The following is a 22,623-nucleotide window of genomic DNA, read 5'->3' on the forward strand; positions in this document are numbered from 1 at the left end:
AAAGTAGAATTGTATGTTTCGGTCTATGAGCAGTTACCTTCGCGTCTCTGCGGGTTCGCTCTGCGTTTGAAAGGCGCGCGGGACCGGGTCCCCTTTTATAGCAGTATGGGCAGAGTGCCAGATGTCTGCTGGGGCCTGGCCGCTGTGTAAGTGCGGGAAGAGACCTTGCAAATGAGAGGCGGCCGTCGCTATGCAAATGAGAGGAGCCCTGCCTCCTCAGCAGGAGGGCGAGCCCAGAGTCCCCAGGACCACACCTGGCGGCGTCTGGCCAGAGTGGACATCGCGCAACGGGCTTCAGAGGACCCAGAGAGGCGGGTGAAAGTGTAGCCGGGGAGGCTGAGAATCTTAGGAGCTGGTGGGTCGGAGTGAGAGTGGGGTGGTGGAGACAGGAAGCAGAGAGAGGGGAAAAAAAAAAAGATTGCAAGAGGAAAGAAGACTTCTGATCCCGACGGGGGCCCTACCCAGAGGTTGGACCGGGGCCTGGGGCCTTGTCACCCCATCCTTCTTGTCCACACACAGACATGCATTGCGGAGTACGAACGGCTGCGTGTCCCGGCCCCCGGCCAACCAGCCGCTTTCCTTTCCCAGCTTTTTCTAGGAGAAGCAGTTGGGAAGGTCGAAAGGGAGAGGGGACTCGAGGTTGGGGGCGGGCGCTGGGAGGCTCGAAGTAGAGTCCTGGCCGGGACGGACATGCCCCAGAAGACCTGTGGTCCGTGGGATTCTGTGGTCGGAGTTAGTTCTTGGATGGGATGGAGAGTGGGGACAAGTGTCAGTGCCCACAGGACAAGCTGCCACCGCCCCGGGAAGAGTGGCGTGCGGGCACGGGTTTTAGCAATGCTTCTAAAGGCTTCGCTCCAGAAGTGGAAACCGCTGGCGCCTCCTCCCTCCGCGCTGTCTGCCCGCGTCGGGGACGCCGGCGTCTGTCCTCACACACCGCCTTTTGTCCCCCATGCTGCAGGCTCATCATGGTCCGCGCAGGACCAGAGGCACTGGTGCTCCTGGGAGCTCTGCTGACTGGACCCACGGTTCCGGCGGGTAAGCATTGGGCGCCCCTCGCTTCGGGTGTCGCTCAGTGCTTCCTGGGGACGAGGAAGGGGAGAACTGCGGTCAAGGGCCTCCCTGAGGCTGGACGGTCCGGTCAGATCGCAGCCTCCAAGCTGCGCAGGTGCAGCCTCTGGGTGGGTTTGAGGCCCCTCGGCGAGCCGGAGAAGTACGCGCCGAGGCCGGCGGGCGCCCGGGGTGTCGCAGGGGGGCTAGCACCGAGAGGACCACTCTGACCCACAGGCGGCCAGGACACACTGTCCCTGTCGTGGGAAGTGCAGCGCTACGACGGCTGGTACAACAACCTGAGGCACCACGAGCGCGGCGCTGCCGGTGAGTCCGGGAGCGAACGGGAGGAGCCCCGCCAGCCCCGGCTGGCTGCGGAGAGGGCGCCCGCGCGTTCCTGGAACCAGGAGACCCGGGGGCGGGGGGTCTCCTCGGAGGGGGGCGGGGGTGTCTCCTCGGCGGGGGGTGGGGGTGTCTCCTCGGCGGGGGGTGGGGGGTGTCTCCTCGGCGGGGGGCGGGGGTGTCTCCTCGGCGGGGGGCGGGGGTGTCTCCTCGGCGGGGGGTGGGGGGTGTCTCCTCGGAGGGGGGTGGGGGTGTCTCCTCGGCGGGGGGTGGGGGGTGTCTCCTCGGAGGGGGGGTGGGGGGTCTCCTCGGCGGGGGGTGGGGGTGTCTCCTCGGCGGGGGGTGGGGGGTGTCTCCTCGGAGGGGGGTGGGGAGTCTCCTCGGCGGGGGGTGGGGGTGTCTCCTCGGCGGGGGGTGGGGGGTCTCCTCGGCGGGGGGCGGGGGAGTCTCCTCGGCAGGGGGCGGGGTGTCTCCTCGGCGGGGGGTGGGGGGGGTCTCCTCGGAGGGGGCGGGGGGTCTCCTCGGCGGGGGGCGGGGGGGTCTCCTCGGCGGGGGGCGGGGGGTCTCCTCGGAGGGGGTGGGGAGGCGAGGGGATAGTGGAGCAAGGCTCCTGGACTGGTTGGGGACCGAGGGCTCCGATCCAGCCCGTCTCCCTCCTGCGTCCTGCAGGCGCCCGGCTGCAACGCCTCGTGCCGGCCAATTACGCCGACGGCGTGTATCAAGCTCTGGGGGAGCCGCTGCTGCCCAACCCGCGCCGACTCAGCGACGCCGCTGCGCGGGGCAGAGCCGGGCTGGCGTCCCCCCGCAACCGCACCGTGCTGGGGGTCTTCTTCGGTGAGGGCGAAGCGGGAAGACGCCGGGGTTTACCCACTGAAGCTCCTCGGCAAGTCCGCAGGAGACTGATCCGAGACTCCTGGCCACCTGCCCCCCACACACACACACCGAGCAGCACCTCAAGCCTCTTTTCAGCGTAGAGGGATCGGGGCGTTGGTTCAGGGATATCTGCTCCCATGTATTTTCTTTCACTCCTCACTCCAAACCCAGGAGTGCCACCGGACCCCCATTCTAGGTAGATCTTAGGGACGGGGGGGGGGGGGCGAGGAGCTGATTGCGGAGCTTGCATTCCAACATCTGACTTTCGGCTCTTGAGAAACTTGTCCAAGGAAAGGGGGGAATCTCACCAGCTTGCACCCCTCGCCCGCAGGCTACCACGTGCTCTCGGACCTGGTGAGTGTGGAGAGACCCGGCTGCCCCGCCGAGTTCCTCAACATCCGCATCCCGCGAGGAGACCCGGTGTTCGATCGCAACCACCTCGGGGACGTGGTGCTGCCCTTCCAGAGGAGCCGCTGGGACCCTAAGACCGGACAGAGCCCCAGCAACCCCCGGGACCTGGTGAGACTAGGCAGGCGGCCGGGCTCTCGGCTCCGGGTCGGGCAGGGTCGGGTGCGGAGAGGTTCCCGCCCGCGACCCACGGAGACCCACCGGGCGCTCCCTTCCTCGCCTCGACTACCGGACCCCGGGTCACTTGCCCGGTGTCCCCGCAGACCAACGAGGTGACGGGCTGGCTGGACGGCAGCGCCATCTATGGCTCCTCGCCGTCCTGGAGCGACGCGCTGCGGAGCTTCTCCCGGGGACAGCTGGCGTCCGGGCCGGACCCCGCCTTCCCCCGGGCCGCGCAGGACCCACTGCTCATGTGGAGCGCGCCCGACCCGGCCACAGGGCTGCGCGGGCCCCGGGGGCTGTACGGTGAGGTCTCGGGGCGCAGGGGCGCGGGAGGGGCGGAGAACGGATTGGGGTCTGCGAGGTGGCACTGCCCTGGGCCACACCGGCGCTCATGTCCTCCCCTGTGTCCCCACGTCGGATGCAGCCTTTGGGGCGGAGAGAGGGAACCGCGAGCCCTTCCTGCAGGCGCTGGGCCTGCTCTGGTTCCGCTACCACAATCTGTGCGCACAGAGGCTGGCCCGCGAGCACCCGCTCTGGGGGGATGAGGAGCTGTTCCAGCACGCGCGCAAAAGGGTCATCGCCACCTACCAGGTCAGTGGCACGGCCCTCCCCCCCAGAAACACCCTTTACCGGGAGGACACCCCTCCCTAGAGAGCTAATGTCTAGGAATAGACCCTGAAATGGTAAGGAGAGCAAAGTGCCACTTACCCAAGAGATTTATCTGTCCCCCCTAAATCCCATTCCTTAGGAGCTGGAGGGACAGGTCCCAGTGGCTCTCCTAATGACTGCCCTAGCCTGGTCGTCATCTCCCACTTAAGCTTTCCTTGGCTTTAGATCCCTCCTGGCCTTGCAGCTGGAACATTCACCTCCCCTTTCCTCTTTCTTGACCCTCAGAATATCGCTCTGTATGAGTGGCTACCCAGCTTCCTGCAGAAAACACCCCCAGAATATACAGGTGAGGGCATTGGAGCGGCAGGCACCTACCTGTGTTGAGAGGAGGTCACGGATAGACTTCATAGTGGGAAAGAAGACAGGTGGATGCATGTTATGGGAGGATGGGGGGATGGGTAAGGAGCTTACTTCTCTTATTACTCCCGAGGGACAGGGTACCGGCCTTTCCTGGACCCCAGCATTTCCCCTGAGTTCCTGGTGGCCTCTGAACAGTTCTTCTCCACCATGGTGCCCCCTGGCGTCTACATGAGGTGAGGGAGGGGCTGGCAGGGGGAAAGGAGAGCAGCACTGGCAGAGGTGGTGCATCTGGGGGCCTGGAGCCTTTTACATACCTCCACAGTGTCATGCGGGAAGGGAAGCAGAATTTGAGCTTCTGAAACAGGATCCTGGGAGAGGAAGTTTAGTCTTAACAAGGAAATCTACCCAGATCCTCTTAACGGCTGAACTTTAGCTCCTGAGAGCAGGATTTGTCCAGCAGCTTCATCCTCTTCCTTTCTTCCCTTCCTACCCTGTGTGGACAAAAAGCATTTTCTACCTTCAATCCACACACATTGCCAGATCTCTGCTCTGTTCAAGGAAGTTCAAGGGCCATCCCTCAAGCCTGGCTAATACCCTCTGAGTCCCTCACCTCACTGTTCCATCTCGGCTTCTTCCCTGAAGGCCCTTACCACATCCTTGATGCCCCATTTCAGAAACACCAGCTGTCATTTCCAGGAGATCCTGAACAAGAATCATAACAACTCCCCAGCTCTTAGAGTCTGCAACAGCTACTGGACCCGGGAGGTTAGCCTGGGGTCAGGGTCAGGGAAAGGTGGGTCAAGGTCAGTTTCATCACGCAGGCTGGGAAGAGCAACAATTCCAGTTCTTGAGTGTTGCTGCTCCAGGGCGGTGGGAGATGAAGGGTAGAGTGGTCAGAAAATTATCTGGGAAAATTTCAAGAGAGTTCGGGACTGGCCAAGGGACCTTTGACCTAAAGTACTGCAGTGGTCCAAGGTGAGAGTAACTGGGTTGTAGGAAGGGACCGGAAAGCCTATCTTGACTGTGTTGTTTACTTCCAGAATCCGAACCTGAACAGTGCTCAGGCAGTGGACCAACTGCTGCTGGGAATGGCCTCCCAGATTTCAGAGCGGGAGGACAGGATAGTGGTTGAAGATCTGAGGGGTGAGCTTTGGAGCCAGAGGAATGGGGACCCAGAGTCTGGGCAGCCTGAGGATTCTTCTGAGTTAATTAACAGGCAGACTTAGGGTACCTACAATGCAGGAACGTAGACACACATACTGCAAATAGCAATTAGAAGAAAATAGGCTTTGAAAATTTCCCCTCAACTTACAGTTTAGGGTTGTTTTCATTCTAAATTATTTATGTCTGAATATGTGGGGCAGGGGTGACATCACGATCTCTTTGGTGCTTAAGTCTCTAAAGGTTTTCCTCCAGCCCTGTCTTGAGGTTAAAGAGGCCAGGGAATTTTCTGCTTGGTAACTAAAACAGTCTTTTTTATTTTTTAGCAAGAGAGAGAGGCAGCCAGATAGACAGGGACAGACAGGAAGGGAGAGATATGAAAGGCATCAACTCATAGTTGCAGCACCTTAGTTGTTCATTGATTGCTTTCTCATGTGTGCCTTGACTTGGGTGGGGGTGCGGGGACTCTAGCCAAGCCAGGGTTAGCCTCAAGCCAGCGATCTTGGGCTTCAAGCTAGCAATCATGGGGTCATGTTTATGATCCCACGCTCAAGCTGGTGAGTCTGTGCTCAAGTCGGAGACCTCAAGGTTTTGAACCTGGGTCTTCAGCATCCCAAGCCGATGCTCTATCCATTGTGCCACTGCCTGGTCAGGCCTAAATCAGTCTTGAGTCCTAGGGGAAGAGTCTTACCAGAAAAATTGCTTGTGATCACACATGATAACATTGACCCATACCAAGGAAAGTTTGTTATGGATACAGGTCACATGCAGATAAGTACTGGGGTAGGGGGAGCAGTTAGTGCCAACAGCCCAATTCAAGGCTATTGGGCAAAGACGGTTGAGGCAACTGAGCCTATAGTCTAGTCCTTTCTCTTTTTTAGATTACTGGCCCGGCCCTGGCAAGTTCTCTCGCACGGACTATGTGGCCAGCAGCATCCAACGTGGCCGGGATATGGGGCTGCCCAGCTACAATCAAGCTCTGCTGGCCTTGGGGTTAGAGACCCCGAAGAACTGGAGTTACCTCAACCCCAATGTGGACCCTGAGGTCAGGAATAGTGATAATAATTATAGCAGCTAAAGCTTTCCTGTGGCCATACTGTTCCAAGGCCTTTACACATGTAACTCATTTCATCTACGTTAAGAATTTTATGGAGCATGTACTGGTACTATTGTCCCCATTTTATAAATGACATAGTTGTGAAGTCAGTCATAGAGATAAGATTTAAGACTTTTTTTTATTGATTGATTTTCAGAGAGAGGAGAAAGAGAGAGAAAGGGGGGAGTGGGAAGCATCAACTTATAGTAGTTGCTTCTCATATGTACCTTGGCTGGGCATTCTAGGTTGACACTTTATCCATTGTGCCACCACAGGTCAGGTGGAGATAAGATTTAAATTCAGCCACCTGACTGCAGAGTATATTTCTCACCACGACATTGTAGCATTCCTTCAGGGTGGCCCCCGGGGTGGGTGCCACTGCCTTATTCCTGTAGGGCTCCTCCCTATGAGTTGAGTGACTCTGAAGATGTTCATCCTTGGGGACAGGTAGTTTGGGTAATGATGTTCACAGGATATGGTCCTTAGGCATCTGACAGTGGTTTCACCATGGGAAGGGACACACTGGTCCTCCCACCAGATCTGCCACCAACTGAGGGGGCTGTCAAGGAAGAGGAGACTCCCTCAGTTCTGAGCAGCAAGCCAAGTAGCTGATAGGGTCTTGTGTTTGAAGGGTGGGGCAACAAGAACTGCCCTCCCCGGGCACACACTCCTTACCTTCTGTGGTGCCCCAGGTGCTGCAGGCCACCGCCGCCCTGTACCACCAGGACCTGTCCCGGCTGGAGCTGCTCCCTGGGGGGCTGCTGGAAAGCCATGGAGACCCCGGGCCCCTCTTCAGCACCATCGTCCTTGACCAGTTTGTGCGGCTGCGGGATGGTGACCGTTACTGGTTTGAGAATACCAGGAATGGGTAAGGCTTGTCTGGACCCCCACCTCAGTCTCCCCCTCTGCCTGGGCCCAGACGCTCTGCCTGTGAACAGCCCCCATGGTCCCTTGATTCCCAGCTGGCCCTGCCCTCTGTCCAGCCCCTCTGGGTCTCTTTTCTCATCTGGGTCCTGGGGTCTGAGGTTGCTGGAAGCCTGCATCCTCTCCTCATCCCCAACAATTCTTGGCTTTCTCCAACTTAGGCTGTTCTCCAAGGAAGAAATTGCAGACATCAGAAACACCACTCTGCGGGATGTGCTGGTGGCTGTCACCAATGTGGACCCCAGTGCCCTGCAGCCCAATGTCTTTACCTGGCATGAAGGTGGGAGGCCAGGGAGAACACAGAGATGGCCGCCAGAGAAAGCACCAAGGCCGGGAGTATCACCTGGTGCTGTCCAGGGAGCTAGGCAGCCCTTTTTTTGTCAGACTGGGAGGCCTGCATTAAGCTGTCTCCTCTAGTAGGGACTGGACTGATTTGCAGGCCATACCCTGTGGTCAACCTGGAGTGGTTATAAAAATATTATTATATTATTATAGATGAGATATAGAAGGAGACTCTTTGAGGGGAACGTATTCCAGGGAAGTGAGACTGGGAGAGAGGAAGGTACCTGCTTCTTTACAGGAGAGAGGGAAGGATGCCTGGCTGAGGAGTGGGGGCTTTAGGTTTTGAGATTTCTTTTGTGTGCCTTCTCCCTCAGGCGCACCCTGCCCTCAGCCGCAGCAGCTCACAACTGACAACTTGCCACCCTGTGAGCCCCTGACCGTGTCTGACTACTTCGAGGGCAGTGGTCCTGGTTTTGGTGTCACCCTTGTGGCTCTCTGCTGTCTTCCGCTAGGTAGGCCCTTCACCACCTCGCTCATCTCTCTTCTCCTGTCTCCCCCATTCCCACAGACTGTCCCTGCTCCTCGTTACCTGCTGACTTGCAGGGCTAGTTCCTTGGTACATTGGAAGCCAGGCACAGTGGGCCTTGAGAAGGGGGGTAGCAAGCAAGGCCCAGTGAAGCTGCAGGCGAGGTGTACCTACTCACTGGCTCCTTCCGATCCCCTTCAGTGAGTCTGCTTCTCTCTGGGGTGGTGGCCCATTTCCGAAGCCGAGAACGGAAGAAGTTACAAAAGAAAGGCAACGAGAGTGTGAAGAAGGAGGCAGCCAAGGATGGAGTACCAGGTGAGATGGAGCTGAGGAGAAGGGGGCAGACGGGGGCCCTGGAAGAAAGAGCCAGGTTACAGATGTGGGGAGAATGCAGGTTTGGGGATGGCTGCTCAGGCTGTTACAGTGCAACTGGCCTCAGGGCAGGGGTTAGGGACTTCTGCTGAACTGCTTTGCCCAATTATCTCCTCCCCAGCCATGGAGTGGCCAGGCCCTAAGGAGGACAGCTACCCCATCACCATTCAGCTGCTCCCAGACAGGCGCCTGCAGGTTCTGGATAGGCGGCTCTCTGTGCTGCGCACCGTCCAGCTGCGGCCCCCGCAGCAGGTCAACCTCATCCTGTCCAGCAACCGCGGACGCCGCACCCTGCTGCTCAAGATCCCCAAGGAGTATGACCTGGTACGGCCCAGCCTGCCTCCCCTCTCACAGCAAGTCCTCGCAGGTCACCTGTCCTCAGCCACAGAGCTCACCTCTGAGGGCTGGCACTGGGAAAGGACCTTTTTTCAGAGGTCCTTTGACTCAACCTAAACCTCCTTCTGACCTTCTTGGACCACTCACCTGTTCCCAACCTGGACAGATAGGGGCACCTTTTTTTCTCCTATCACCAACCTAAGTTCCTTTGAGGAGAGGCTGAACTGCCAGCTCGAGCTCTGAGCATTGTCTCAGCCTCCCTCCCATCCAGGTGCTGCTGTTTAACTCCGAGGAGGAGCGAGGCTTCTTTGTGCAGCATCTACAAACCTTCTGTGAGCGCTGGGCGCTGGGCCTCCACAAGACTGAGATGGGCGAGAAAGAGCTGTTCAGGATGGCTGTGACCAAGCAGCAGCGGGGCCGCATCCTGGAGGTCTTCTTCAGACACCTTTTTGCTCAGGTGACTTGGCTGAGCCTTTTGGAGATAGGACCAACCCCGGGGTTGGAGGGAACGTTGGCCTGACAGGACCCTATGTGAGGTGAACTAAGCTTCTGCTCTGTGAGCTGGAGACAGACAGTCTTGGTTGAATCCCAGCTTTGCTGCTCACTAGCTGTGTGACCTTAAGCAAATCACATCACCGCTGCTCTATATTTCAGTTTCCTCATCTAGAAAACAGTGTGTTAAAATAGGATCCATTCCTTGGTTTGTTGTGAGGATTCAGTGAGACAGTCCATACCAGTGGTTCTCCAAGTGTGGCCCCAAGACCAACAGCAATAGCCTTACCTGGAAATTTGTTAAAAATGCCACTCCTGCCTGACCTGTGGTGGCACAGTGGATAAAGCGTCGACCTGGAAATGCTGAGGTTGCCGGTTCAAAACCCTGGACTTGCCTGGTCAAGGCACCTATGGGAGTTGATGCTTCCAGCTCCTCCCCCCTTCTCTCTCTCTCTCTCTTTGTCTCTCCCTCTCCTCTCTAAAAATGAATAAATAAATAAAAATGCCACTCCTCAACAGCCCTCTCCCACCCCATCCCTTACTCCAGACCTAGTGAATCAGGAATTCTAGGGTTGGGGCCCACAAGCCTGCCAGAGGATTCTGATATATTCCAAAATTAAAAAAACAAAAAAACAAAATTGTTCTATGTAGTGTTTAGTCCAGATGCTTGGTACAATAGGTCCTCTAATAGCGTCATTTTGTTATAACATGGATGAGATGACATATGAACTTAACTGAAGCTTATATCAATGACTGTGTGGTAAAATTGGCTTTGTTATACTTTGTTTTGCTTAAAGTCACAGAACCTATTGATGATGTTAAGTGAGGACTTAACTGTATATTGTAAGCATTTAACAAATGGTTGTTACATGTATATGACTTAAAAAAATTTTGCACAATGTGCAGATAGATACCAAATCAGGCACATGGCAGCCTGTCTGAACCGGCAAGAGAACATATGGCTGGCCTCCTGCTGCCTGCCCACCCCTGTCTACTACATCTCTCACTTTGCATCTCCAAACTCTGCCCTTCCCTGCCCCCACCCTCTGCCCCCTACAGACCCAGTATCATTCCTACACTTGCTGGATCTTGGATCCAGGGAGAAAATGGGCCAAACGCTAGAGATTCAAGTCACCCCCTCTACAGGAGAACAGAGGTCCAAGTCAGTGTATCTGAAGACCAGGAATAGCCATCCTTTCAGAGTTGGATTTTGGAGAATTGTGAGGGGTTCCCTGAACTGTGTCCAGCCAGGCTTCACTTCCTTCTCTCCCTCCCTCTGCTGCTGCCCGGGTGCAGGTGCTGGACATTGACCAGGCGGATGCAGGGACCCTGCCACTGGACTCATCACAGAAAGTGCGAGAGGCCCTGACATGTGAGCTGAGCAGGGCTGAGTTTGCTGAGTCCCTGGGCCTCAAGCCCCAGGACATGTTTGTGGAAGCCATGTTCTCTCTGGCGGACAAAGACGGCAATGGCTACCTGTCCTTCCGGGAGTTCCTGGACATCTTAGTGATCTTTATGAAAGGTAAGGGGATAGTGGGCCATCGGAGGAGCCAGGGGTCTTTCAGCAGAGAGGCAACCTGCATCCCCCTGTTCTCTTCCCAGGTTCCCCAGAGGACAAGTCCCGCCTGATGTTCACCATGTATGACCTTGATGCAAATGGCTTTCTCTCCAAGGAGGAGTTCTTCACCATGATGCGGTATGGGCTGGGGCTGGGGCTGGGGCTGGGCTGGGGCTGGGGCTGGGGCTGGGGCTGGGGCTGGGTCTGCATCAGGGGCTGGAGCTGGGGCTGGGGTTGGAGCTGGGGCCGGGGCTGGGGCTGAGACTGGGGCTGGGGCTGGGCTGGACTGGGCCTGGGCCTGGGCCGGGGCCAGGGCTGGGGCTGGGGCTGGGGCTGGGGCTGGGGCTGGGCCCTCCCAGTCCCGAGACTTCCTGATATTTTGAACAGGAAAACAGGTCAGGTCAGAGGAAGGTAGATGAGGAGGCAACCTGCACTGCTAGCCGAGCCGGCCCTCAGGGCATCCTAGACTCTCAGAGTAGCCAGCTTCAAAAGTTTCCCAGCCAGGTCCCTGCCTCCAAGAAGGTCTATACCTGTGCTGCCAATACCAGCCAGAAAATTCTTCCTCCCTAGTTCAAACAACAATAACAATAAGAACAACAGCAAATCCACAACCAACCCCGATATGACCACTAATAAAGTCCTCTAGCTCCTTCTGGATGCATTTGGATCTTCGTGAAGTCTACAGCATGCCTAACACTGCTTTACACAGTGAAATAATTGATAGATGGATGATGGATGACCTTGATCACTCTTTCAATATCAATCACTGTGACAGGCAGCAGGAGAAGCACGGAAAGTTCCTCTATTTTCTTTTTCTTTTTTTTTTTTTCTGTATTTTTCTGAAGCCGGAAACGGGGAGAGACAGTCAGACAGACTCCCGCATGCGCCCCACCGGGATCCACCCGGCACGCCCACCAGGGGGCGACGCTCTGCCCACCAGGGGGCGATGCTCTGCCCATCCGGGGCATCGCTCTGTTGCGACTAGAGCCACTCTAGTGCCTGGGGCAGAGGCCGAGGAGCCATTCCCAGCGCCCGGGCCATCTTTGCTCCAGTGGAGCCTTGGCTGCAGGAGGGGAAGAGAGAGACAGAGAGGAAGGAGAGGGGGAGGGGTGGAGAAGCAAATGGGCGCTTCTCCTATGTGCCCTGGCCGGGAATCGAACCCGGGACTTCTGCACGCCAGGCCGACGCTCTACCACTGAGCCAACCGGCCAGGGCCAAGTTCCTCTATTTTCTAACCCTTCTCTCTTACTGCTTCTTAAGCCCTTTCAGATTATAACGTCCTGATAAAGATCAGTTTTGAGACTTCTTATTCCTGAAGACAATGCTCCAGTACCATAGTTCCCTTCAACTCCATAAGGACAGGGTTCATATCTCTTTGTTCCCCGCTGAATGCACCTCCTCCACATTGTGATGGGCAAAAACAGGCACTTGATGTATAGTTAACTGAGTAAGATGACATAAATGAACAAGTGAATGACTAGAATGCATACAAGAGCCCAGATTCTTTTAACTTTTCTACTCCTTTAAACCTTTCCATTGACTTCTGCATTTCATTTAACTGCCACATCCCTCTTACAGTCCAGGTGATACAACTGGACAGGGGCTTCTAGAAGGGCTAGGGTGAAGTGAGCTGATTGCAGTCTGTGCCTTGCTGGCTGTGCCGTTGCAGGCCCAGGCTGGAGCAGGGCCTAGGGAATTTAGAGACGGTCCCTGCCCCCAAGGGATGAGCTCCCATCTTCTCATCCTATACTCAGTGTGTGGGGAAAAAAAATCGAAAGCCATACCACCATGAAAGTGCCTGATCTGGTCTGATCTGGGAAGCTAAGCAGGGTCTCCCTTGGTTAGTACTATACTCAGTGTGTGGATCCTATTCAGTCTCGGTGGGATGATGTGTTTTTTTTAAGTGATGGCAGTGCTATTGTACTGTGTGGGAGAACTTTTTCTTCCAGACTCATACAAACTTGCATGGGTTTGTTTTGTTTTGTCTGGAAGGGCAGACTGAGAAAAGAGTATGGCCACTAATTCTGCTACTATGGATGCTTGACAGCCATTGCCGCTGCATTCTCTCCCCTCCTGCTGTCAGTGCTCCACTAGACTGTGAAAGGGGAGGCCTAGCGATGGTGTAGGAGGCATCAACACAAGACAGTGGGCAGAGAGCCTGCTGTGCGAGAAGGCCATGGCATACCTGGGCACATCCCTACACTAAGTGGACATTCATTCCAGCTGTAGATGCCTCCCTGTTTGAGGGCTGCTACCTTTAATTGGTCAAGGTCACTTTTAGTTTTGTTCTGCCTTTGGAGCCTGTGGCCACCCCACCCAGCTTAGTGTCAGGTGCAGACTGGATGAATACCTTCGGTGCTATTTCCCGGGTCACTGGTAAGCCCATTAGATCATCCAGAGCCTGCCCCACCCTGCACCTGCCTGACCCTGACCTCACCGGGTGACAGGCTGCTCTGTCTCTGGTCTTCCTCCAGGTCCTTCATCGAGATTTCCAACAACTGCCTGTCCAAGGCCCAGCTGGCGGAGGTGGTGGAGTCCATGTTCCGGGAGTCGGGCTTCCAGGACAAGGAGGAGCTGACGTGGGAGGACTTCCACTTCATGCTGCGGGACCATGACAGCGAGCTTTGCCGCATGCAGCTCTGCGTCAAAGGTGGAGGTGTGTATGTAAGGAATTGTCAGAATCAAGGAAGGTTGTGTTCTCAAAATGAGAGTTCTTGATGGGTAGGAGCCAGATCTCATTTCTCTCTCAGTCCTTGCTGCACAGCACAGAGCCAAGCATGTATAATTGAGGGTGTCACATACAGCTGTGCAGTTTGTGCCCTGCACAAAGTGCCCACGGAGGGTTCAAGAGCGAGCTGAAATCCAGCCTACATGCTGCTCACCAAGCCATGTGCATTGGTCTGGGGTGTGTCTGACCAGAGTAAAAGGCAAAAGGCACTACTTTCTTTAGACAAAGGATCTGCAGGCCCAGACATCTGCCTGGGGGTGGGGGGTCCTTTTTTTAATTGCATAGACTTGCCACATTGTCTAGCGGTGGCTGGGCTGTGTGCAGTGGGTACTCAGAGTGGCGAGTGAGGGGAACAAAGCTGGAGCAGGACCTGAGGACCTGACCAGGTTACTGGCAAGTGCCGAGGCAGCCTTCCCAGAGGGGCAGTGGTGGTGGTGGAGGGACAGTCTGCCATCTCGTTCCACCCTAGTGCCCCCCATGGGAAAGCCGGTCCAGCCTCTTGTTCTTTTCTGCAGGTGTTAAAGACATCCTTCGACCAAACATTAGTAGTCGAGTCTCATTCATCAATCGGATTCCTGGGGAAAGGTGAGAAGGAATGGGGCATTGGGAAGTCCCTTTGGCCGGGTCCCCTGCAGAGGAGTGGAGGAAGTAGTGCTGGCTGAATCTGACCCTGAGGTCAGTCATTGACCTCTGAAAGTAACTTTTAGTGCATAGCCAGCCTGAGCCCAAATTCCAGCTACCTCCCACACCCTCTGCAGCTAGCTCAGAAGCCTGGTACTCTCCCTGCCACTCCAGGACAGAACCATCCTAAAAACCAGATCATATTTCTTCATTCTGCCTTGCTTCCTGTCTGCTCCTTTCTGACTAGTTTTCTGGGAAGATTGCATGGGCAGGATAGGTCCTAAGATTCACCCATACTCCACCCCACCCCATTCCCAAGCTCTGACCTGAGAGGTCTTCTCCTGGCTGCAAAAACAAGGGGAGAATTAGCCCAGTTTTTTCCCCCTCAGCTTCTGTTCCCAGGGATTGGGGCTCCCTGCCTCTGAAGCCCCAGAGCTGGGAGGCCCTGGACTGAAGAAGAGGTTTGGCAAAAAGTGAGTGTGTTCTAGACTGCTGGGCCCAGGAAACATGGGGAGAGATCTCAGGGTCTCTGGGCCCTGCCCACGCCACCTTGACACACAACGGACCATCTTGAGTCTCATTCCATTTGTACCTAACCTGAGAGAGTCAAATGATCAATATCCTAATCTTCGGCCTAGAGTGTGGCACTCAGATCCAACACCCACATGGCTGGAAGGGGTCTCCTGGCTCCTGCCTGCTTTGGGCACAGCAGTGAGGCCTGTACAGGAGCCAGAAGAGGGAAGGACAGAACAGACAGGAGGAAGGGGAGGTAGAGTAGTGGAGGGGACAGAAGAGGGGCGGGTGGAACAAATAAAGATGAGAAGTGAAGGTTTAGGGATTGGGAGTCTGCCGCCCAAAGGCTTTTCCCTTCCTGTGTTGTGGCCCATCCTGACCCCCACAAAGTCTCCAGGTCTCTTTCAAGGGGCGGCACTTAGGGAAGGTGAGGGTGCCCCGGCCTTATGGCCACCCTGCCTCCCACTGCTGCAGGGCCATGGCGCCCCCTCCCCGGCTGTACACAGAGGCTCTGAAGGAGAAGATGCAGCGGGGCCGCGTGGCCCAAAAGCTGCGGCAGTACGAGCGCTTTGTGGAGAACTACCTGCGGCACATCGTGTGTGTGGCCATCTTCTCCGCCATCTGTGCCGGGCTGTTCGCAGAGCGCGCCTACTGTACGAGCTCCGGGTTTCGGGTAGCGGGAGGGGAAAGGGAAGCCCCTGATTGCTGTTCCTGCTCCTCAGTGTCCCACCCTGTCCCCAGACTACGCCTTTGCCTCGCCACCCTCGGGCATTGCACAGACCACCTTTGTGGGCCTCATCCTGTCGCGCGGCACGGCCGCCAGCGTCTCCTTCATGTTCTCCTACATCCTGCTCACCATGTGCCGCAACCTCATCACCTTCCTGCGAGAGACCTTCCTCAACCGCTACGTGCCCTTCGACGCCGCTGTGGACTTCCACCGCTGGATCGCCATGGCTGCTGTTGTCCTGGCCAGTATGTGGCTCCCAGGCAGTCTCCTCACTGCTGCTACCCTCTGGGTCTGGCTGTGGGGGCGAGTGGAGCTACTTATTCTTCCATCTCTCCCCCCTGTTCCTCCCCCTCCCCCCTGGGGTTGGACGTAGAGTTGACCCTGGGTGGTATCACGAGCGGTCTGTTTCTTTCAGTTCTGCACAGTGCGGGCCATGTGGTCAACGTCTACATCTTTTCAGTCAGCCCCCTCAGCCTGCTGGCCTGCATCTTCCCCAACGTCTTTGTGAATGACGGGTCAGTTCTGGGGAGGGTCCCCTAGGGACACCTGGGCAGGCCTAAGAGTATAATAGAAAAGAAATAGATGGCCCTAGACACTCCACTCCCTCAGTGGGTGAGGGTGAGATGCCAGCCTCCTTGGGAAGGCTCAGAGGTGGTTCCCTTGCCCTCAGGAAGGAAGCTGGCTGTGCTTGGCCGAGAAAGGAGATTAGGACATGAAGTTGGGGACTCTTTCCCACGTGTACCTGACATACATCTCAGCCTGCCATCCATTCACTGGCAAACATTTATGGAGCACCTTTTATGTGTCAATACAGGAGCCAGAGAATAGGGATGCCAAGATACATGCCCTCACTCAGTAAATAATACTTACTGGTCATTTACTATGTGCCTGGCATTGTTTGAGCATAAGGATAGGGCAACGAGCAAAACACACACCCCTACCCTCATGGAGTTTGTAGTACATGAACCAAGCACTAAAGGAAGCAAAGATCGGCCACAGTAGGAGAGTTCAGGACAACACAGGAGGAGGAATTGCAGAGAGAGCGGAGGATGGACCTGCAGGAAGGAGACTGGGTACCATGTCTCTGGGAACGATGGCCAGCCATCTGGGTGGAGGCCCGGTACCAGCTGTCTGGGCTGGCAGGAACAAAATCATGTTGTGTCAGTGGTGGAGCCCCTCCTGTGCCAGCCAGAGCCTCCATGTGCCTTTGTCTCACAGGTCCCAGCTTCCCCAGAAATTCTACTGGTGGTTCTTCCAGACAGTCCCAGGTAGGGAGTGGGGCTGTGTGAGGGGCCTAAACTTCTACTTTTGTCTTTATTTTTCCATGAATACACACCTGTGTATAATGGTCTTAGGTTCCCTTTCTAGCCTCTAGGACAAACTCCAGATGCAGCCCCTTCAGTCAAGTTGTCCTTGGGGCCAGGGAAGAATGAAGGGGGTCAAGGAAGGAGGGCAGAATGGGAGGAATGCTCTGTTGTATTCTCAGCCCAGGCTGAGGTCCTGAGACTCTTCTCTGTCCCTGCATCCCATATCCCCAGGTCTGACAGGGGTGCTTTTGCTCCTGGTCCTGGCCATCATGTACGTCTTCGCCTCCCACCACTTCCGGCGCCGCAGCTTCCGGGGCTTCTGGCTGACCCACCACCTCTACATCCTGCTCTACATCCTGGTGAGGGAGTCCTCTGGGCAGGGACTAGCCCTGGGGCAGGGGTGAGCACTCCTGATGGCCGGGGGAGCTGACTGAATTGGACCCAAGATCTCACACTGAGTCCTTGAGATCTGAGACCTCAGTCTCTGAAGCCAGTGCCATTTGCATCCACCCAGCTCAGGCCCAGAGCCCAAGCAGGAAGTGTCTGGGCTAGGGGCGGCAGGAAGGGGGCCTGGCTAGGCCTGCACTATACTAACTGTCATGTCTTCAGCTCATCATCCACGGCAGCTTTGGCCTGATCCAGCTGCCCCGTTTCCACATCTTCTTCCTGGTCCCGGCGCTTATCTATGGGGGGGACAAGCTGGTGAGCCTGAGCCGGAAGAAGGTGGAGATCAGCGTGGTGAAGGCGGAGCTGCTGCCTTCAGGTACCAGGCCTGACCTGATCCTGGTGGGGAGCATTGGAAGGCCGCTCAGGGCATGTGGGGAGACAGCTTCCCAGGCCTCCTGACTCCCATCTTGGTTCCTGATAACCTCTATGGGATACCTGCAGCTTTCCTTATGCAAACGCAGCCCCTGGAGGACTTGCAGACAGTGAGAAGTGACTATGAGAAGAGGCAGCTGAAAGTGCAGACTAAGGGATTTAAGGACAAGAAAGACCCTCCTGTGTGTGGCCTCGACTGCCCCTTTTGGCAGAACAACCCCCTTTCAGAGTCAGGCAAATGGCCTGATTGCAAGTCTGTTGTTGAGAGTGAGTGTTAGCTAAAGTGGGAATTTGCATTTGCACCACTGTAGAGGGTGACAGACACAATTTTAGGTGTTTGAGAGCCATCCAACCTTTAGGACTCACCTAGTAAGAAAATTAACTTCATTTCAATTTTATTTCAATCAAGATCACTTAAAGACAAAGTCTCAGCATGGTGTTTGTTGCCTTTTGCACTCTCCAGTACTTGTGATCTCCTTTTTCAATAAGGAAAGAACAGGCCTGATGCTCAGCTGTGTTCAGGCCATAAAGAGTATTCAGCAAAAATGTAATAAAACACGGTGCTTTCTGTTTAGAGAGTACATAATACTGCCTTAGTGACCTAAAGCTTCTTGTCAAGAAGCTTGTCAAGGTAACTTAAATGAAAAAGTAAGTCACTTTAAAGAAAAACATAAGTGATGGTGCAGGGGATGGGCTGATATGACTATAACAGTGGAGGTTTGGTAAATCCTGAGATAGTCTGTGGGAAACCCAAGGTCCCCTGACCCAGTAGTCTTGTATTTAGGACAGTGGTATCAGACTTGAGCCTTTGGGGGAGGGGGGCGCTGGAACAGGGAAGCAGAGAATCCCAGCTTCAGGTTATCCAGGAAACAGAGGAGGGGGTCCCCCAACTCCCAGTCCCAGGAACCCCATTTGCTCAGACCATGTGACTGTTCTCTGTGCCTCAGGCATGTGGAGAGGACAGGGTACCTGCCAGTCCTCAGGTACCAGCAGCAAGCCTTCTAATCCCTGCCCTTCTCTGCTCATGACCCCCCAGGAGTGACCCATCTGCAGTTCCAGCGGCCCCAAGGCTTTGAGTACAAGTCAGGACAGTGGGTGCGGATCGCCTGCCTGGCTCTGGGGACCACCGAGTACCACCCCTTCACACTGACTTCTGCACCCCATGAGGACACACTCAGCCTGCACATCCGGGCAGCAGGGCCCTGGACCACTCGCCTCAGGGAGATCTACTCACCCCTGACGGACGGCTGTGCCAGATACCCGAAGGTGCCTATCCATGGGAACCACTTTTGGGGCTCTGGCATTGGCAGAATTTTCCTTGCCCTCTCCCACCCTGAGACTAGAAGCACTAGACACCCCAAGGCCAGGCTTGGAGGGGACTGGGTGCCTCAGAAGAGGCTAGGATGTACCTGAATTCTTCTTCTCCTTGCCCCTCCCCCCATTTCTAGCCTCAGAGCTGGGGGCAGGGCCAGGCTCATATCATTCCCCCTTCTGTTGGCAGCTGTACCTGGATGGACCATTTGGAGAGGGCCACCAGGAGTGGCATAAGTTTGAAGTGTCAGTGCTGGTGGGAGGAGGCATTGGGGTCACCCCATTTGCCTCCATCCTCAAAGACCTGGTCTTCAGGTCATCCTTGGGCAGCCAAATGCTCTGTAAAAAGGTGAGTGTCTCTCTCATTCTTCAAATGAAGGGCAATAGATGGACTGATTGTGTTCCTGCATCACAACAGAGTAGCATTAGAAAAAGTCCCTGGCTCATAAGCACTTGGTCTGCCTGGGTCATTTATATACAGTTTTCCAGATGCTAAGTGTTTTGAGAGAGGGTAGGAAGTGTAGTCAGAAGGGACTCTGCTGGGATCTGTCCATTAGAAGCCTTGGATTGAGCTTGTAGGTCCTGACATATGTTCAGTGTCTGTGGGTCTGGGGCTTCCCAGCCTCAAGGGAAGGCATCTGGAGTGGAGGAACCTTGAACTGAGTCCTAAGCTCCAGCCATGTGTCCCCAGATTTATTTCATCTGGGTGACACGGACCCAGCGGCAGTTCGAGTGGCTGGCTGACATCATCCGGGAAGTGGAGGAGAATGACCGCCAGGACCTGGTGTCCGTGCACATCTACATCACCCAGCTGGCTGTGAAGTTCGACCTCAGGACCACCATGCTGGTATGTCAGAGCCAGCCAGGCAGGATGGGTTGGTCACCATCTGGGTAAGAAGCTGACCCTGGCTCTGCCTGGCTCTGCCTGGCTCTGACCTTCCTTCTCCATTTGTCCCTCCACCAGTACATCTGTGAGCGGCACTTCCAGAAGGTGCTGAACCGGAGTCTGTTCACAGGCCTGCGCTCTGTCACCCACTTTGGTCGCCCCCCCTTCGAACTCTTCTTCGACTCCTTGCAAGAGGTCCACCCAAAGGTTAGTCCCATCCCCACCCATCTGAAGACTCTGGTCTTCCCCTGCCAGGACAGCCTGACCTTCAAACACCCTGTGGCTCTATCCTGAGTGGAGAGCTCCCCAACCTGGATCCAGGATAAGGTCAACAGTTGGAAGAAGGCTTCAAGCCCCACCCACCTTCCCACTCCCAGTTCACGTCTCCCCCTCGAGGTCTGGGGATTGATACCTCGTCATTCCAGCCAGGCCTGAGATGCGGCTTCCTCCCAGGAAATGAGCCTCTCAAGCCTGCAGGCCTTTTCTCTCTGCAACCACTCTCCCCCCAAATGCTTGACAGGTACGAAAGGTTGGGGTATTCAGCTGCGGCCCTCCAGGAATGACCAAGAATGTAGAGAAGGCCTGTCAGCTCATCAATAGGCGGGACCAAGCTCACTTTGTGCACCACTATGAGAACTTCTGAGCCCGCGCCTGCTTTCCCTCGCTGGACCAGCCCGCCACCGGTTTGTGTCAGAATCCACCTCTGGCTTCAGCTGGAGAGCTGGAGCCTCTCCCTCATTATCCACCATACCCCATGCTCTGAGAAGGTAGAGAAGACCCTGCTACTCAAGTCACTGCAGGTTGTGGCGGACTAAGTGGGGAGGAGACAGGCCCTGCCTTGTGGCAGCTGTGGGGGTAAAGAGATACAATAGCATTTGCCTCTAATAGGTCCTCATGTCTGGTTTTCTTCCACAAAATTGATGTGTTACTTTGGTATTTTCTTGCCCTAGGCATTTGAGAGAGGACAGGTGGGGATAAAATAAGACCAAGTGAGAATCTCCTGAGAGTCCAGTTCAGCTGTGATGTCTTGAGCCTGGACAGCCTAAGTGCTTTAATTCAGTCTCTGAGGCCTTTTCCCTCCACCCCAACTTCCACCTCCACTCCTCTCTGCTCCGAGCAGGTCAGGAATTCTGAGGAACAACCTGGAAACAAGGATGTCTCCCAATCCCTGATGTTCCTGGTGTCAGCCAGCAATGCCCACTGTCTTGACCTCTGGGCAGGCCCTCTCTGAGCCCACTGGCGCAGACCTGGCACACGGGCACCCAGGGAGTCCAGCCTGTGTGTGGGCCAAACACCCAGAACCCCTTCTCAGTTCCCCACGTCCACAGCAGTTGGATAACCAGCTGTCTTTTTTTTAAATTTTTTTTTATTTTTTTACAGATACAGAGAGAGAGTCAGAGAGAGGGATAGATAGGGACAGACAGCGTCTACGGCCATACCACCCTGAATGCGCCCAATCTCGTCTGATAGGGACAGACAGACAGGAACGGAAAGAGATGAGAAGCATCAATCATTAGTTTTTCATTGCGACATCTTAGTTGTTCATTGATTGCTTTTTCATATGTGCCTTGACCGTGGGCCTTCAGCAGACCAAGTAACCCCTTGCTCAAGCCAGCGACCTTGGGTCCAAGCTGGTGAGCTTTGCTCAAACCAGATGAGCCTGAGCTTAAGCTGGCGAGCTCAGGGTCTTGAACCTGGGTCCTCCACATCCCAGTCCGATGCTCTATCCACTGTGCCACCGCCTGGTCAGGCTCTCACCAGCTCATTTAAATCATCTGGGTGACAGCTTCCACATGGGCAGCGCCATCTTTAACAAAGCGAGCACTCCACCATCTTGGCTGCCTCTCTCTGCTCTCCTCTCTGCTTTCTCCTCTAATGCTAATCTCAGGAACCGAGAGCCAGCTGTCTTGATTTACCCAAGACTCTCCCCATCTTCGCACTGAAAGTCTCTTGTCCTAGGAAACCCCTTACTCTCAGGCAAATCTGGACAGTTGGTCACTTTACACAAGAGTCAACCTGGGATGTCACCTCCAATTTTGGCTCTTTTAAGACCCTTCCTTTTTCTCCTTCAACTGGCTCTTTCCTAAAAAGATGAGCTTTATAGGTTTTTTAATTTAGGTATAATTTGCATCAGCAAAGTGTATAAATCTTAAAGTTACCATGTATCTGTGTTACCACTACCTTTACATCAGCCCCGATACTGATACTTTTATAGCCCTTCCAGTTGGTCTTCCCTAACTCCCAGAAGCAACCATTGCTCTGATTTCTCCAGATCAGTGTTGTTTATACTGGATGTACTCTTTCAAGACTGGCTTCTTTTACACAGCACAATTTCTTTGTGATTCATCCATGTTGTATGTGTCGATAGTTTGTTCATCTTTACTGCTTAGTTGTATTCCATTCTAGAGATGCACCACAGTTTGTTTATTCATTCTTCTGTTGATGGACATTTGGGTTGCTTTTAGTTTTTAAAATTTAGGAACAAAGCTGCCCTGACTGGATAGCTCAGCTGGTTAGAGCGTTGTCCTGATACACAGAGGTTGTGGATTCAGTCCCCAGTCAGGACACATGCAGGAACAGATCGATGTTTCTCTCTCTCTCCCTCCCCCTTCCTCTCTCTCTAAAATCAATAAATAAAATAAAAATAAATAAAATGATGAATAATGCCTCTATGTTTATTCTTGTACCTGTCACTTGGTGGAAATGATGCACTCATTCCTTGGGGTTATATCTAGGAGTGAAATTGCTCAGTTATGGAGTTCTCCAGCCAACAGGACCTATGGCAGGGAGCTTTAGGCCATCTCCAAATCCCTACAGCAGGCCCTTCTCGTTGGTCTTACCCTACCTCTTCTGACAGGCCAAAGGCCTTTGGCTCTCAGCTCTTTATATTGAAGGAAGCTCTGATGGAACTGGAAGGGCACTGGATCAAGAGCTGAGAGACCGGAAATCTAGTGTCAATTTTACCTCTATGTGACTACAGAGAAAAACCTCTTCCCTTCTCTGAGTCTTTTTCCACATCTATTAAATTGTCTGTGTGAGTATTAGGATGTCAGATAATGATAATGGCCCGGGAAATTATACAGATGAGAAAATGCATGTATTATGTGCTGATAACCAATATTGTAGCTGGACCAGCCCTCGTGGTTCTTCCTGTGATTGTAAG

The 22,623-nt window shown here is 54.8% G+C and overlaps 1 protein-coding gene across 2 annotated transcripts; it reads left to right on the top strand.

Annotated features, from left to right (window-relative positions):
- The first annotated feature begins 21 nt into the window (after positions 1-21).
- On the top strand, positions 22-22,124 carry DUOX2 (dual oxidase 2). Of its 2 annotated transcripts, none has more exons than XM_066276567.1 (34): positions 22-146; positions 959-1,035; positions 1,285-1,374; positions 2,059-2,223; positions 2,594-2,781; positions 2,934-3,135; positions 3,257-3,423; positions 3,727-3,787; positions 3,938-4,034; positions 4,476-4,566; positions 4,842-4,944; positions 5,844-6,007; positions 6,751-6,926; positions 7,144-7,262; positions 7,639-7,776; positions 7,992-8,105; positions 8,284-8,486; positions 8,770-8,955; positions 10,287-10,512; positions 10,593-10,686; positions 13,023-13,204; positions 13,792-13,861; positions 14,287-14,370; positions 14,885-15,063; positions 15,152-15,382; positions 15,553-15,652; positions 16,356-16,405; positions 16,676-16,803; positions 17,054-17,207; positions 18,300-18,529; positions 18,765-18,923; positions 19,266-19,421; positions 19,539-19,667; positions 19,981-22,124. In XM_066276567.1, the coding sequence occupies exons 1-34, from the start codon at positions 106-108 to the stop codon at positions 20,101-20,103; spliced, it is 4,677 nt and encodes a 1,558-aa protein (XP_066132664.1). In that variant the 5' UTR covers positions 22-105; the 3' UTR covers positions 20,104-22,124. The 2 variants fall into 2 exon arrangements, with proteins under 2 accessions (XP_066132664.1, XP_066132665.1); XM_066276568.1 differs by lacking the exon at positions 22-146 and adding an exon at positions 200-467.
- Positions 22,125-22,623: the final 499 nt, after the last annotated feature.

The sequence above is a fragment of the Saccopteryx bilineata genome, chromosome 4, assembly GCF_036850765.1.
Source record: "Saccopteryx bilineata isolate mSacBil1 chromosome 4, mSacBil1_pri_phased_curated, whole genome shotgun sequence".
Taxonomy (NCBI): Eukaryota; Metazoa; Chordata; class Mammalia; order Chiroptera; family Emballonuridae; genus Saccopteryx; species Saccopteryx bilineata.